The sequence below is a fragment of the Mustela nivalis genome, assembly GCF_964662115.1.
Source record: "Mustela nivalis genome assembly, chromosome: 8".
NCBI lineage: Eukaryota > Metazoa > Chordata > Mammalia > Carnivora > Mustelidae > Mustela > Mustela nivalis.
In genome coordinates, this window is record NC_139027.1 from 17,629,755 (window position 1) to 17,647,796 (window position 18,042).

Consider the following 18,042-nt stretch of genomic DNA (forward strand, 5'->3'; position numbering starts at 1 on the left):
GGTTATGATCTCAGGGTCCTGAGATCGAGCCCCATGTTGGGGTCTGCTGGTGCCTCTCCCTCTGCTCTTCCCTCTGCTCTCCTTCAAATAAACAAACAAAATATTTAAAAGAAAAGAAAATATGGAAAAAAGTTAAGCCCTCTGCTATCAAGGCAGCAACAACATTAACAACCACTGAAAATATCAGTGATGTAAAAAGAAGACCTACAGAAGCTGTAAAGACTATATTCATCTCAGACACTGGGGAGGGTATGTGCTATGGCGAGTGCTGTGAATTGTGTAAGACTGATGAATCATACACCTGTAACCCTGAAACAAATAATACATTATATACTAATTAAAAAAATAATAATAATAATAAAAAAAAGAACACATTCATCTCCAGATGCCAGAAACCATCATGAGCTTTAGGAGTACTTCCAGTAACAATGGGCCCAGGAACCTCTAATTCCCCATATATATGTTTACAAATTTTTCATCCTTTCAACTTTAATCCTTACTGAGTCTCTTTAGAGACATCCAGGTATTCACAGGAAATTGACAAATATTGTCATAAATATTACTTTTTTTCTTATCTAAGAATAAATCTACAAAAGGGTCTCTAAAATGATTTCCCAAATTCAAGTTATTTTGTCACTTGGTTCAAAATAGATTTTGTCTTCAAAACCAAATCATGAGAATCATCTCTCTGTTCCTATTTCCCCTGCTAATTTCTATTTTCATAATTTATACTTACAGGGTAATTGGAGAAGAAATTTGTCACTAGTTTACTGTTAAAAGCTGTATATAAAAGCTAAAGTGATGGGCATTTGTAAGTATTCCATTAACTATATGAAAAACTAATCTAGTCCACATTAAAAGTGAAAAAAAATTCAGCCTGCTCTTTCTCTAAAAGGTGGAGCTGTTAGGTTTTTACTGACAATCACTCCAAACACTGTGACCTCACTTATTCTCCAGCAACACAACCAAATCATAAACAGTTCTCCTTTCTTTCCTCACTAAGCCATCTAACTCTACAGCAAGAAGCAGCTAAATTCTATTCAATCAAGAGCCAGCTCAATGACTTGATCTGTGGGCACTAAGTAAAGGCTTAGAAGGCCTAACAAAGCTTCATCCCAGCTAAGAACAAAGAAAATGTTCTCATTTGAGAGAAGGTCAAATTAGAGATACTTTTCTCCTCTTTATATAATTATTTCTAATTGTGAGTATGGTAAAATAAAAAAAAATTAATCATACAAGCTCCAAAAGAATGGGAATTTTGGTTTTAAGCACTGCTGTATCTCTACAGCACCTGACATGTGGTAGTAGTATCCATTTATGGAACTAATCTTTCATATACTACTTCCTTCTACAGAAGCACTTGTCTGAAAAACCAATATGGGGACACAATATTTAGAGTCAATTTTTATAGCCTCTTTGAGCTTATTTTCAAAACTAAAACCTTAGGAAAGCAACTCTATCTTAAGGATATTTAGATTTATAACTCAAGTAAATTAATGTTAAACAGGCAAATGATGAGTCACATATGCCATCTACTGGTAAGAGAAAACTAAACTCACATTTGTAGATTAAAATAACATTTAAATGTTTAAAGGAACTTAAACTGCTTAAAGCTAATTTTCAATGGGTTTTAGTAAATATTTGTATCAGGTGCAGAGAATATACAGGATTTCAAGGTTAAAATTAGAGTGCTACATTACATAATCCAGGTCATGATCATGACCCAAGATACTACACCAAAGAGCTTTAATCAATTTCATGGAACCAAATGTACTACTAAGTCCTTCAAATTTTCTCACATATGAATGCCAAATACCACAGAGAAAAGAGCTGGAAAAAAAAAAAAAAAGAATCTGATTCATTCATTCAATTGCAATGCTATTGGTGAAAGAACATATTATAGCCAGCTTTACTGAGAGTTTCAACAGTATGACCACCTTTATACCAGAACAGCATATATCTTCCAAGGGTGGCTATCTTCAGCAAACATATGGACTATATTAGGAAAGTGCTGTGTTCATTAACATTTGTCTTTCAGAAATCTTATAAATCAGCATGAATGAGCACAAGTGACAAAAACCTAGAACAATGAATTTTCCCTTTCTAAATACATCTCGCTTAAACAAAACTAGATTTAAAAGGCTGTACAAATCATTCATTCATTCATTCATTCATTCATTCATTTATTAAAAAGATGTACAGAGGAGTATCTGGGTAGCTCAGCTGTTAAGCATCTACCTTTGGCTCAGGTCATGATCCCAGGGTCCTGGGATCAAGCCCCACATCGGGCTCTCTGCTCAGTGGGAAGTCTGCTTCTCCCTGTCCCACAACCCCTGCTTGTGTTCCCTCTCTGTCTCTCTTGGTCAAATAAATAAATAAAACCTTAAAAAAAAAAAAAAAAAGAAAGAAAAAGAAATATCTCCTGAATCAGGCCCTCTTTCCCTACAGTTAGAGAAGTATACTTCTATCCCACCACACAAGTTCTTCACCTCTGGATAGAGAAAAGATGAGAAGACCTGTGAGAACACAGCAGCACCTAGTCTGTGTCCCCAACTCCTAAAAAATCTGCATCCTTCTCAGCTCTTCCCACTACTGGATAACATGGTCTCAAACACTCACATGCACATTTATTTGCAGAGTTGTGCCAGACATCCAATGGATTTCTTTGTTTGTGCCGAAATGCCTCTTCAACTCTAGTTTCAGTCTTCCGAGCTCCAGTGCCATGAGGATTTATTTGTTCTGCTGTTACCGATAAGCCTGCGGGCAAAAGATAAGCAACACCTATTTAAATATTCCCAGCTACATAAACCAACATGGTTAAAAAAAAAGTCTGAAATAAAGAACTAAGTTTTAGTCATTAATTACACCTGGACAGTTTGTAATTCAGATGAAAACAGTATCTTTTGTTTAAAGATGAAAAAGAAATTAGATATAAAATCAAAAAGAAATAACCCAGCAGGCCATGCGGAACACTTAATCCCTAAAGGAACCCTATGTTTACTCGGCTTAATTTGCAAAGCCACACAGTCTTATGACTGTAAGACAATGATAAGATTTTTTCTAAGTTACTATTTCTGCCATCTTAGAATGTATAAGTGTTTGCTGGGTCTTTAACCCTCATTCACTCGAACTGTTTTCATCTGGTATTAGGTGCCTGTCAAACCACACTGCAGGAAGTTTGGTTTTCCTACACTGATCTTCCTAAGAGTAACCACTCCATCTCAATTTCCTTCACTAGACTTGTTTCTTCTGTGCGGTCATTAAATATTGATCTTTCTCGGGGTTGTCTCTGGAATCCCTTTTCTTCTCACTCTGATCTATACTTTCTACCAAAAAGTATCACTCATGCCTTCGGCTTCTATCATCATTACATAATAATTCCTAAATCTACATGTTTAGCCCAAGCACCTCTTGAGCTTCTGATCCCTATACCCAACTGCCTATTTGGTATCTCCAATTGGGTATCATAAGATGGGTCAAATTAAAGCTAACTAGTTTATCTTTCCTCAACAAAAAACCCGTTCATCCCTATCTCTATAGAGATATTCCCTACCTCTACTGATAGTATTAGCATCTACTAAGTATTAAATCAGTCATATGAGTAGCCAATTTTGACTCTTCTTCCCTTCACAATAGCCTCCTCCCCTGCCCCAATTTACATTTATACCATTCCCTCTTCATAATAATTAAAACTCTGCACAACTCCAACATCTTTTTTCCCCCAAAAGCTTTAATGAGGTACAACTTACACGACCAAAAAAATCACTCATTTTAAGCATACAATTAAGTGATTTTTAGTAAAGTTACAGAGCTATGCAATCACCAGAGAAATCCAATTTTAGGTAACTACCCCAGGCCATCACGAATCTACATTTCGTCTCCACAGATTTGTCTTTTGTGACTGAATTCTTTCACTTCAGGTAATGTTCCTGAGGTTCATCTATGTTGTACCATGTGTCAGTAATTTGTTCCTTTTTATGGCTGAGCAGTATGCCATTTTATGATATACCATTTTGCTTACCCATTCACCAGAAGATGGACACTTGCATTGTTTCCAGTTTTTAGTTGCTGTGAATAGTCTTTGTAAGTGCATATGTTTTCATTTCTCTTGGGCTGTTTCCAGGAGTAGAATCATGGGTCGTATAGTAAATGTTATACTTAATTTTTTAGAAACTGCCAAACTGTTTTCCAAACTGGCTCCAACAGTTTCTTGACTAGTCTCTCATCCTCCTATCCTGACATATTGAGACCTTGCTATTTCCTGCTGCCAAAGTAATTTACCAATTCATTTCACAGTTTAAAATATTTCAGTGACTCATACTGAGTATGGCAATGGCTCTCAAACTTTAGTGTACAAAAAAACCACTTGAATAGTTCATTAAAGTACAGATTTCTCAGCCTTACTACTCTCAGAGAATCTAATTCACTAAGTCTAATAAGCTGATGTGGGTATTAGGCACACACACACTTTGAAAAACACCTACCTACAGAATAAAGTCTTAAGCTCCTCAGCATTGGCATCGATTCATTCAAATATTTATAGGATAGTTCTAGGGACTGCAGTAGAGCTACAAATAAGCCATTCATAATACTTATATTCCAAATAAGGAAGAGAGACACACAAAAAAAGACAAAATGCCATGTGCTATAGTGGCCAGTGCCTATATTAGATTAGGTAACCAGGGAAGGCCTAACAAAGTAGGAAAAAAGCTTCTTAATTTCAGTGTTCTTGACTCTGCTCGCCTTTATTTTCCACCATTCCATCAAGCTTCATCAATACCAGTTTGTAGTTCTTCAAATATATCATGTTATTTCATATCTCTATGCCTTTACACATGCTATTATCTGCTGTGCTTACAAATACCTCCTCCTCCTCTGTCACTGCCTCCCTTCTTCTGCTCCACTAGAAACAACACTCCTTTATTCATTCCCCAAACTCTAGACAAAATGCTGGGATCCCTAAAAAGAGGTCTCTCCTCTGTGCTATAAACATGTTCGACCAATTAATACATCTCAACAGTACTTGATTTGTTTTATAATTCTGTCTCCTACTAAGTGAGTTCCTCAAGGACAGGCTTATACACTGAATGAACAAACCATATTTGCTAATTCTGTTAATTTTATATTAATAAAACTACACATAAATGCCAACAGGGAAAACACAAACTGTATTCCTAAAAACTTTTAAAAAGTAAACCCTCTACAGATATGAAAGCCTATAAATCCTTTAAGAATAAGAATCAAAAATTAACAGATCTACTCCTACAAAAAAAAAATTCACTGAAAAGAACTTTCTGTAATTTGCACTGCTGTACTTCCTAAAACTGTCACAGAAAGTAAAATTTTAAAATACATTTGAGAATTTGCATGGCACATTAGTATCAGGAATATATAAAGTCTATGCCTCAAAGGAGATTATTTTCATAATACCAGCAACCCTAAAGAAACATCATTTGGTAACACTCAGTGATTTCCTGGTCTTCAGGAGCAAGCTCATTTCCATAACTCACCTCTTTTTATTCTTGCTTCCTTAATTTCTTCACAGAGTTTATTAAATTCTGGATCCAATTCCGCTGCAATGATGGCATGTGCAGTGTCCTTCAGGGTACAAGCCCTGTGCCTAATTATTTTATCTGTTAAAAAAGTTGGTACACTTGAAATAACATAAACAAAGGGCATCTTAAAAAGAGAAAGCAAAGAATACAAACATTTAAATAAAACTGTAAAAAGCATTTCCAGCTGAGAAACAAGCTCATTTAAATGATGAGTAAAATATGAATATAATACACTACTTAGTCACCTTGATAATTCTCTGAAAACTGTATTTTTTAGAATTTCAAAGTACAGGTGACCCTTGCACAACAGAGGGTCAGAGGTGCCAAATCCTCACATAGTCAAAAACCTGTAACTTTTGACTCCCCCCAAAATTTACTAGTAATAGCCTAATGTTGACCAGAAGTCTTACAGGTAACATAAATAATCTATTAACACAAATTTTGTATATTAAATGTATCATATACTATATTCTTACAATACAGCTAGAGAAACGAAAATGTTAAAAAAAAAAATAAGAGAAAATATATTTATAGTACTGTACTGAATTTACCAGAAATAAAAAAAATCCATGTGTAAGTGGACCTATGTAATTCAAACCTGTGTCCTTCAGGGTCAATTGTACAAGGCCTATTTAACAACTCATTATCTCAAAGATACAAAGCTTTATTTTGTATTTTTAAAAAACAAAAATGTATGATGTTCAATAAAAAAAGTTAAGAGATTCAGAGGACATTAACCATATGTCCAGCATCAGAGTTGTCATAGATAAATACTGAGGATCAGAGAATCTTATATAATTTTCTCCATAAGTTAAAACTGGTCAAAACTGTGAAGAAAATAATATACCCTGAAGATAATACATCCTAAGTAACAGTAACCTATTAAAAAACCTAACAGAAACAAAAAAATACAGCAAGACACTCTAAGCTGAAGACTGCTAGACAGTGTAAAAATCACAGATAAGGGGCGCGTGGCTCAGTGGGTTAAAAGCCCCTGCCTTCAACTCAGGTCATAATCCCAGAGTCCTGGGATTGAGCCCCGTGTCAGGCTCTCTGCTCAGCAAGGAGCCTGCTTCCTCCTCTCTCTTTGCCTGCCTCTCTGCCTACTTGTGATCTCTGTCAAATTAAAATAAAAATCTTAAAAAAAAAATCACAGGTAAATCAAGAAGGGAAATACACACACCCGTCTACCTGGCTAGGTAAACTACAGCTGACACTTGCACGGAGTCTCTGGTTTACAGTAATCCAGAAGCCCCTATTCATGAACAGTACAACATAAAAAGGACTTCTGAGAGCTATGCAGCTCTGAAATACCAAAAGGAAAGGGGTGCCTGGGTGCTCAATTGGGTAAGCATCCAACTCTCAATTTCATACAGTGCTGGGCTCGCACTCAGCCAGGAGTCTGCTTGTCCCCCTTCCTCTGCTCCCCCCACCCCGACTCCTCTAAAATAAATAAATAAATAAAATATTTTTTAGAAATAAAAATAAAAAAATAAAAATCAAGTAAATATATCAAGATCACTTATTTTACAAAGTGTCAAGAACTAAAACCCCAAGTCTCAAAATAACATCTGCTTTTCAACCCTAGTAAAGGCAAAAAGTATAGATGGACATTTTTTTGTAACTGCTCTTATGAGAAAGCCATAACAGTTCATGGTGGAAATCTTACAAAAATATGTAACACTCAAAAGGCAACACTGGTATATTTCCTTGCAACACATTTCTCTAAACATTCATTCAATAAATAATGGCAACTGTACCAGAACCTGAGCCAGGTAACGCTACATGGTAATGAACAAGAGAAGTCCCCACTTCGAAGAAAATTTTCATATTAGTATAGGACAGAGATGCTAATCAAATAATCTCTCATACACACATATAAACATTTCCCTCACCCTTCCCACATCCCCCCAAACCTTGAGTAATGGCTATGAGGAAAACCCACATGGTATTTGGTGTGGGGGTAAATTTGAATTGGACAAGTAAGCAAAGGCCTCTCTGAAGAAATAGAATTTAAACTGAGACTGAAAGCACGCACTGGAAGCCACCTGAAGAGTGGGGGGTAAATCAGCGTAGGTTCAGAAAATACCATGGGAGAAAGTTCTGGAGTAAAAAGATCTTAGAGATTTCAAAAAACTAAAAGGCAGCCTCTGTGGTTAGAATACAAATAAACAGGGTACCTGGTTGGCTCAGTTGGTTAAGTGTCTGGTTAAGTGTCTGTTCAGCAGGGAGTCTGCTTCTCCCTCTGCCCCTCATCCCCCTTGTGCTTGCTCGGTCTTTCCCTCCCTCTCTCAAATAAATAAATAAAACCTTAATTAAATAAAAATAAAAAAGAGGGGCACCTGGGTGGCTCAGCTGTTAAAGTGTCTGCCTTCGGCCCAGGTCATGATCCCAGGGCCCTGGGATCAAGCCCTACATTGGGCTCCCTGCTCAGCAGGAAGCCTGTTTCTCCCTCTTCCACTCCCTCCTGCTTGCGTTCCCTCTCTTACTGGCTCGCTCTCTCTCTCTCTATATATATATGTCAAATAAATATGTAAAATATTTTAAAAAATTTTTTTAAAGTACAAGAGACAAATGGGAATCTGACTATTTAAAGGACTCAGACTTTATATAAGAGCAATGAAAAGTCACTAAAAAGATCAGAACAGGGAAGCAACATGATTTAAATGACAAAAGCTCATCTCTAGGGGCACCTGGTAAGCTCGGTCAGTTAATCAACCATGTCTTGACTTTGGCTCAGGTCATAATCTCAGGGTCATGGGATCAAGCCCCACATCAGCACGGAGTCTGCTTGTCCCTCTCCCTCTGATCACCCCTGCTCAGGGGCGTGCATGTGCTCATTCTTTCTCTCTCTCTCTAATAAATAAATAAAACCTTTTTAAAAAAAGAAGATCATCTCTAGCCATTACCTGGGAACTGTATTGAAGGGGTCAAGAATAAAAACAGGGAACATAATCAGAAGGCTCTTTTTTTGTTTGTTTTTTTTTTAGTGAGAGAGGAGAGCAAACTGAACGAGGGTGGGGTAAGAGTGGGGGTGGTGAAAAAAAGAAGATTACAGACTTGAAATATATTCTCAATAATGCAACTTGATGATGAAGTGCAGGGTGAGGTATGGATCAAGGATAACTCTCTAGCTTCTTGCATAAAAAATGGGAAAATGGAAGTAATACTTATAAAGATATAAAAAATTAGAGAAAAAATTGAGAGGGAAGGAGGAAAAATGTCAGAAATTAAAGAGTTTATTTTGATATGTGTAAAAACAAATATCCAAAGGAAATAGCATAAAAATATGAAGATAAATGAATATAGGTCTCAAGAATCTATGACCAAAAAACCACAACTGTATAATCTGAATTTATTATTTAACATTCTCTTCTTCCCTAAGTCTTAAAAACAAAAGGATATATTAGAGATATTAAACTCCACATATTTAAAGTATACATTTGATCACACCAAAGAGAATAAAACACATTGGAATAAACTTAACCAAAGAAGTAAAAGACCTGTACTCTGGAAACTACAAAACACTGAAGAAAGAAACTGAAAGTGATACAAATAGATGGAAAAATACTACATGTTCATGGATTGGACAAATTAATATTGTTAAAATGTCCACGCTACTCAAAGCAATCTGCAGATTCAATGCAATTCCTATCAAAATGCCAACAACATTTTTCACAAAACCAGAACAAAGAATACTAAAATGCACACTGAACCACAAAAAACCACAAGTAGCCAAAGCAATCTTTGAGAAAGGAAAACAAAACTAGAGGTACACAATTTCAGATTTCAAGATGTACTACAAAGCTGTAAGAATACAAACAGTGTGGTCCTGTACAAAAACAAGACACACGGATCAACAGAATAGAAAACCCAGAAATAAACCCACGCTTACATGGGCAATTCATCTATGACAGAAGTGACAAGAAGATACATGGGGAAAAGACAGTCTCTTCAACAAATGGTGTTGGGGAAACTGGACAGCCACATGCATAAAAATGAAACTGGACCACTTTGTTACATCATACACAAAAACAAACTCAAAATGCATTAAAGACTTAAGTGTGAGAACTGAAACCATAAAATTCCTAGAAGAGAACACAGACAGTAATTTCCCAGACATTAGCCTTAGCAACATTTTTCTAGGTAAGTCTCCTCAGGGAAGGCAAACAAGAGCAAAATTAAGCTACTGAGACTATGCCAAAATAGACCATTTACTTTCACTGTAACTGATGTGATTATTTGTAAGGTTGTTATTTATTTTCCACTTGTTCCATTTGCTCTTTGTTCCCTTCTCCTTCTTTCTCTTATTTCTTTTGGATGTGTACTTATATTTGATCCCATTTTATCTCCTTGTTGGTTTATTAGCTCTAACTATTTGCTGCACTACTACCAGCCCTCCTCGAGTTTAAGGAGTATTTCTTTTCTCTGGTCTCAGACAGTTTCCTCCCCAAGTATACACCAGTGTTCAGCTCAAGACAGGAGGAGGATCTTCTGCAGATCTCCAGAGTGCTCTCTGTGCAGCTTTCTTTCTGCCCTGAGAACTCCACCTGCTTTGACCTCCTTACATTCCCAGCTCTGTCTCTGTAATTCAGATAGACTTCCAAGTCCTTCCTGGGCTCTTTCTTCCTTCCTGTACCACAGTCTGGAAATTCTCCAAGTAACTACAGTGCTCAACTTATTTGTTTCTCATCTTTTGGGGAACACTATCCTTCATTTCCTGACATCCAATGACTTCAAAATTGTTTTTTCACACATTTTATTCAGTTTCTTTCACTGTTTCAGGTAGGAGGGAAAATTCAGTTTCTTTTACCCCATCATAGACAAAATCAGAAGTTTCCTGGTAACTTCAAATATTGAGAACCAAACCATAACGATATGTAAAAATCCAAACTAGAATGTAACTTAATTTTTCAAAACTATTGCTCTACTGTTAGAAGTTTTAGTTGCTCCAAATTTTAGATACTACACAATAAAAACCTAAATTAAACATCCTTAGAAGTAGCTATACTTTCAAGTTGATAATACAATGTTTGTGGTACATGTGATACCACAATTTTCTGCCACTGGCTTTCTACCCCAGCTTGAAAAAGCTAAGAAAGAGAGAAGTGAAAATATAAAGCCATGTATCTGGCACATTATCAATCTAAAATAACTCAGTGGTCTTTCTTTTTAAATGTATGCCTCCCACCCATATTCCATCCACACTTAAATGGGAAATGAATGAATGAATGAACGCATGAATGAAAAAAAGAACCATAAAAATTTCCTGCTGGTCTGAAGGATAAGGAATTTATTCTGAAGAGCATCTGCATTTATGAGGAAACAGTATTTTTCATGTGACTATCATTGTAATTATTTTTAATCATTCTTAGCTTAGAATTGTGTCTATGTTTATACACAGCAAAGAATCATAAGCTTATAGAACATTAAAACCAGAACAGATGTCATGTTTTCAAACTTCATCTTTTTTGAAAGGTGGGAGGGGGTAATCTTAGAACCTTATAAGCATGTGATGAAAATGAAAAATTATACATGTATACCATTTCGGATGCTGTTCTATAGACTCTCATGGACATCAGACTTAAAATCCTTGTTTTAAAATGTAAGTTATGTATTTACTACTTCTTTTGTCTCATATTTATGATCTTAAGAATCTCAAAATCCACATAATATGAAAGTAATAAAAGCACAACGAAAAACCACACACACTGGCTCTGAGGACAGAACTCAATCCATTCAGTTGTTCCATATAAGATTTGTGGATATGCACACTAAGTACGTAACCTCTGAGCCTCAACGCCCTTATATCTATAAAATAAAGGTAGGATCACCTACATTTTTGGGGCAAACTGATGAGTATCTATAAAATTAATAGAATTACTACTCTCCTCAACACCCCAAAACCAAATAATCCTGTCAAGAAATGGGCAGAAGACATGAACAGCCATTTTTCCAAAGAAGACATACAAATGGCCAAGAGACACATGAAAAAATGCTCAACATCACTCAGCATCAGGGAAATACAAATCAAAACCTCAATGAGGGGGCACCTGGGTGGCTCAGTGGGTTAAAGCTTCTGCCTTCGGGTCAGGTCATGATTCCAGGGTCCTGGGATTGAGCCCTGCATCAGGCTCTCTGCTCAGCGGGGAGCCTGCTTCCCCCTCTCTCTCTGCCTGCCTCTCTCCCTACTTGTGTTCTCTGTCAAATAAATAAATAAATAAAATCTTTTAAAAAAAAAAACCAAAAACCTCAATGAAATACCACCTCACACGAGTCAGAATAGCTAAAATAACAAGTCCGGAAACAAGAGATGTTGGCAAGGATGCAGAGAAAGGGAAACCTTCTTACATTGTTGGTGGGAATGCAAGCTGTTACAGGCACTGTGGAAAACAATATGGAGGTTCCTTAAAAAGTTAAAAACAGAATTACTCTATGACCCGGGAACTGTACTACTATTTATCCAAAGGCTACAAACACAGTGATTTGAAGGGGCACCTGCCCCCCAATGCTTGTCACAGCAATGTCCACAATAGCCAAACTGTGGAGAGAGCCCAGACGTCCATCAATAGATGAATGGATAAAGAAGATGTGAGGGGTGTGTGTATGTGTGTGTGAAACAGAATATTACTCAGTCATCAAAAAAGCAAGCAAGCAAGCAAGCAAGCAAGCTTACCATTCCATCATGCATAGAACTAGAGGGTATAATCCTAGTATAGAGGGTATAATGCTAGTAAGTATAATGCAAAGTAAGTCGATCAGAGAAAGACAATTATCATATGACTTCACTCACATGTGAACTTTAAGAAACAAAACAGAGGAGCATAGAGGGGAACGGAGGGAAAAATAAAATAAGATGAAATCAGAGAAGGAGACAAACCATAAGAAACTCTTAACTATAGGAACACACTGAGGGCTGTTGAAGGGGAGGTGGGTGGGGGGCTAGGGTAACTGTGATCAGCATACAATGAGCACTGGGTGTTATATACAACTGATGAATCACTGACCTCTACCTCTGAAACTAATAATACACCATATGTTAATTAACTGAATTTAAATAAAATTAAATTAAATTTAAAAAGTATCACTGCTTCTATGAATGTAGTAACTATTATCAATGCATCAGTGTATCTTTTGTATTTTGGCAAACAGAAGTACATTAGCTGTCCTTTTCCTATAAAATTATTAAGAAAGATTAACATTTTGGGATGCCTGGGTGGCTCAGTGGGTTAAAGAAAGATTAACATTTTAAGCAAAACTAATTTTTATGGGATAATTTTTCATCTCAAATTATTTCATAAAAAAGATATTTCATATATTTACTGGCTCATATCTCCATTATGTTATCATGTCTCTACTTTATAATTTGAAACTCCTTCAGTTAGTACCTAACAAGAGAACAACTGATGAAATTTACTCACTGGCCACATTTACTAAAAACATGCTCCATACATACACCTGCACAGATCCTGTTCCCAATCAGCTTAGAGTTGAACACAAGGTATAAGGATATGTGAACAAGTAACCACCTCGGGCCAAGGGAGCAGGTGGTGGAGAGGTAGGTAAAAACTGTCTCAGAAAAGTTACACAGTGCTATGATTCCAAGATGAAGGGATGACTTATAACTGGAAGGACATTAAAAAAAAAAAAAAAAAACCACTTTCACGAATGTAGCTTTTAGTATTCCTTGAAGGGTAAGTGGATTTTAAAAGATACATGTAGTTTTAAAAACAATGTACTCTATGTAACTTACACCTCAATAAAACCGGTTTACAAAGAAAAAGCTGTACACTCTCCCAAGAGGGGCAATACATTTAACAAAGGTACCATAAGTTCCAACAGTAAGACTCGACCTAAACTGAGAAGTGGGACCTAAATTTCCTAGGAGAGGATTCCTCCTAGGCTTCTCTCTCTTCTCATCCCGTATACCACCTCTATGATCTCATTCACTCCTACACGCTGATAACTCCAACCAAGTTTTTTGCCCAAATGTCTCCCAAGCTCCAGAACTGTATACACAACTACTATTCTGCAATATCTGTTTTATCTGAGTGCACCAAAAGTTAACTCATACTAACATGTCCGAAATTAAATATAGCATAATGCCCATCAACCTGTTCCTCCACTGGTTTCCTCCTCATAGTCCTTAACCACTCAGACCAAACACTCAGAAATCCTCCTCGATTTCTGTCAGTCACATCTAATCAATCCGTCACTAAGCCCTCTGTGTTCAATCTCACTAAGCCTACTACATAGGCTTTAGGCATCTTCCAGGCCAGAGCTGTACATTTCCAGCACTGACCACAACTTATCCGTAAGAGAGTATCTCACACATGGGTGCTCAGTAAATGGAGACTTGGTGAGAAGGGGAATCAACTCATTTCCATTCACTCTTCCACCCGATTCCACACTGTCCCACCCTATTCTCCAGCCACATTCACTTTTCTTTAGAATCTTGTACACTACTTCTCTCGGCCTGGAATGAATGCCCTTCCTAACCTTAGTCATTTCTGGGTAGTGTCTTCTCCTCTGTGCTCTATTCATACTGTGTACGTATTTCTAACAGAGACCTTATAAAACTGCATTATAATCATCTGTGGTCACTTCAAGACAAAATTTTTAATTGCCACTTCTATGCTATCTCTATACCTTAATAACCTATTATAATTACAGGGGCACCTGGGTGGCTCAGTCGGTTAAGCATCCGACTCTTGATTTTGGCTCAGGTAACATTCTCAGGGTTCTGGGATTGAGCACCATGACGGGCTCCGTGCTCGAGGTGGGGTGGGGAGGGGCTCTGCTTGAGGATTTCTCTCCCTCTCCCTCTGTTCCTCTCCCATTCATTCTTACTCTTGCACTCTCTCTAATAAATAAATAAATCTTTTAAAAAAATAAATAAAAATAAGTAGAGCCTTTAAAGAGGTAATTAAGGTAAAATAAGGTTGTATGAATAGGCCCTAATCCAATCTGTGTCCTTATGTAAGAAGAGGAAATTTGGATAAAGAGACACCAAGGGTTTGTGCACACAGAGAAATGACCACATGAGGGCACAGCAAGAAGGTAGCCATCTGTAAGCCAAGGAGAAGTCTCAAGAAAAACCAAACCTGCTGACACTTTCATTTAGGACTTTGAGCCTCCAGAACTGTAAGAAAATTAATTTCTGTTCTTTAAGCCTCTTTAAGTCTATAGCACTTTGTTATGAAAACTCTCTCAAACTAATACCATAGCACATAGCATAATGTCTGCCACAGAGCAATTATTCAACATGTATTACATCTGAATATCTCTACCGTTAAGAGACAAGGACTATCACAATCATCTTTGTATTCTAAGCACCCGGTTCAGTAACTAGTACATGGTACTCACAAACACTAATAGAAAATATTAATGGGTTTGGCTGAAGCACAGCCCACAGAGGGCTCCAAAAGCTAGGGTAAAGCTGTGAGCTTTTTTCCTAAGCAAACTGGTACAAAACAGAAGATTCTGAGAAGACTACAAGACTAAGTCTGAACTTTCACCAAAATGAGCTCAATGGTCTGTTTGTGAATGAGACTGGGGGCTAGAGAATGTATTGTCTACAAGACAAAGAATAGGGAATGGCTTAACATATACAGACCCATAAAATAATAATTAGGGTCAAATATCTGAGATACTAGTTACATTTAGAACTATAAGTTAAAATCCTTCTGGCTAACATATTTAATTTCTGTCCACATCATCCTCAAGGGAGAGAATCTGGGTAAACACTTAGGCAACATGGATAGCTTCCAAAATACTGGCTTTTGTCTTCTATGTATATGCTAGTTTTTTTCCCAAATGGCCAAGAGCTCTGCAAAACAGAACACTGTAAGCTTCCAAATACTCATGGGAGCTTGTAAAAGTAATACAACACTCATGTAATTTCTACTTGCTACACAACAGACCCTGAGGTTGTTTTCCTAATACATAACAAGTGGTTCTGCTGCTAAGAAAAAAATAAGCCTCTTAACTTAAAGATACGAAATAATCTAAGAACCAAAATTGTGCTTTTGAATTATATCACACTCTTTGCATCTAAAACAGTGAAGAAAGAAGTTATAAGTGCACCATGTCAGCTCTGTGAGATAGAGCCTTATTCTTTGATTATATCAACTGCATCAGATAGGAAAAGCTTATTATGCACCAAAAACCATGGTTTCTTCCTCAAAAGTAGTATTATTTCAATGTGTTTATAATTAAGGAACATAGGGTGAAAAATCTGAATTGATCAGATTGACCTTTATGATTAACCCAATGTGGTTATAATTAAGCAAATTTGGAGTGACCTCCACTGGCTTTCTCTAACCATTCAAATTTATTTTTCACTATCAGTCCCTAGATTTTTTCCTAAATGTGGTCCAGGGAATTTAATAAACAGGTACCCGCTAATCAACGACTTTATGAAAAATCAAGGCACAATTTAAATAATCTAATGATGATAACAAAAATAAAAATATGAACTACTAACCTCTATGGAACACTTAACAAGTCTCAGGCATTATGCTAAGGGCTTAATATACTTAGGTTGAACCATATGAAAACGGTAGTTCCGTAAGATTTAACCTAATACATTTTCTCATTTAACCCATACAACCACCCCAATGAGAAGAATACTTCAATTATCCCTATTTTGCAGATAGGGATACTAAAATGGCCTTGGTGTACTCATATTAAACATATACAATTTTAAGAACACAACATCAGAAAAGGCCACTTGGTGATCATGATGAATCAAGATAAAATTAAGAGCACTCCATAATCCTATCTAAACATAGACAAAAGCATGAACATTGTCCTAGCTACAAAAATAACCAAATATAACCCTTCTTGGATAATACGAATGACTGTTTCTTCTTTCCCCATCCCAGTTTTAGCCTTGCTCCATTCTTCTTGCCTTTCAGGTTCTTAAAATACCTAATCACAAAGTTACCCCCACTTTGTAAGAGCTTCCAATCTACTAAAATGCCTGACTTTCTTAAATCCTCTCCAAAATCCTTAGCACAAGCTCAAATCCCACATAGTTCCATATGATATATATTCTTTCGTGTTACAATGAATCAGTCAATTCATCTTGTTTTAACTACAGATATGTTCCTAGAGGTCCTTCCTGGAGGGTACTCAAAGAGCTGGGACTAGAGATTTGAGTACAGGGTGGGATTAGGAACAAAACAATAAAGTAACATTAAAAATACCCACAATCGACAGAATACACGCTGTCTACCTAAAGGGGTCTTTTACTATATAAACTTATCCTATAATGAGTTCCCCATCAATTTGGAATTCCCAGTGTTTATCAGCACTGGTGTTTACTAAACAAATAAATTTCACACTCAATTCTCAATTACTCAGTTTTCCACCCTACCTGAACAAAATAAGAATCTAAGTACAAAAAGTAAAAACTAAACACTGAACAAGATACTTAAAATATAAAATCCTAATTTAAACCCATTATTTAATAAAATAATAATTACAATTAAGTATGATTTCCTCATAAAGAAGTTTCTAAATACAATAATATGTCCTTACAACTAATTTATCTACCTAAACATGGGCATGCTTTAGTATTTACACTTTCAATCAACTTCTTATTGGTCACCAAAGTGAATCTTGCCCAGAGCCTCCTTACCTCCTGGGTCCTTATCTGGATTGTACTCTAGAGCATTGCTACAGATGAGGTCAATATCTTTCAGAAAATCCTTAGCAGTCAGGTAATTATGCTTATCAATTTTAGTTATTACTGTTGATAAATCCATTGGTTCCTTGATTACTTCAAGATAATCTGAAACCTAAAACAAAGAGGGTATTTTAATGAAAATTACTTCTATTTCATACAACCTACTCAGAAAAACACAAAACCATGTGGTTATTTAAAAATTAAGTCTAAATATCTTAAAAATTACAAATAAGGATAAAGTTATAGAACATTTATACTACTAAAGTTACTACTTTGAAGTCAACTTTCCATGAAAGCTTCGGTTTCAAGTCATATCTAAATCAACACTGAAATGTTTCTCATTTTGAAATATAAAAGCCAATTTTGTCAGCTTCCCCCCCGCCCCCGACCCCGATCCTTTGGATCTACCTGAGAAGAAAATGTATTCGTAAAAGCACCCAGTAAGTATCAATAAATATTACTTCAAGAAATTTTTTGAAGGAAATTAAGAAACATAGATTTTTCATATTACTAAGGAAGTCCTCTGGTAAATCTCTTTAATATCTTAAAACAAAAAAATTTTTTCTTTCTCATTTTCCAGAGTGAATCATTTCATGGAAAGTGTTTTCTGCTCCTTTGGAGTCATTACAAACATTCTGAGTAAATTATACAACAAAAATAAGTATTGCCTTCAATGACTAGTAAAAATTTGCTTGGACTTCCCTAATGATAAATGAATTCGCAAGCAAATGTGCTCTATGTGCCAACTTTCTGGGAGATAACTCAAAATAGGAGGTAGTAAGTCAGGATTTGCCC

The 18,042-nt window shown here is 36.2% G+C and overlaps 1 protein-coding gene across 2 annotated transcripts in view; it reads right to left on the reverse strand.

The window, feature by feature from the left end:
- Positions 1 to 18,042, reverse strand: part of ATAD2B (ATPase family AAA domain containing 2B) — a 151,190-nt gene that overhangs the window by 11,659 nt on the left and 121,489 nt on the right. For both annotated transcript variants that reach the window (XM_082746565.1, XM_082746566.1), the window contains exons 22-24: positions 17,200 to 17,359; positions 5,511 to 5,633; positions 2,620 to 2,757 (exon numbers count right to left, since the gene is read on the reverse strand). In XM_082746565.1, coding sequence (XP_082602691.1) covers positions 2,620 to 2,757; positions 5,511 to 5,633; positions 17,200 to 17,359 — 421 coding nt within the window. The remainder of the gene's footprint in view (positions 1 to 2,619; positions 2,758 to 5,510; positions 5,634 to 17,199; positions 17,360 to 18,042) is intronic.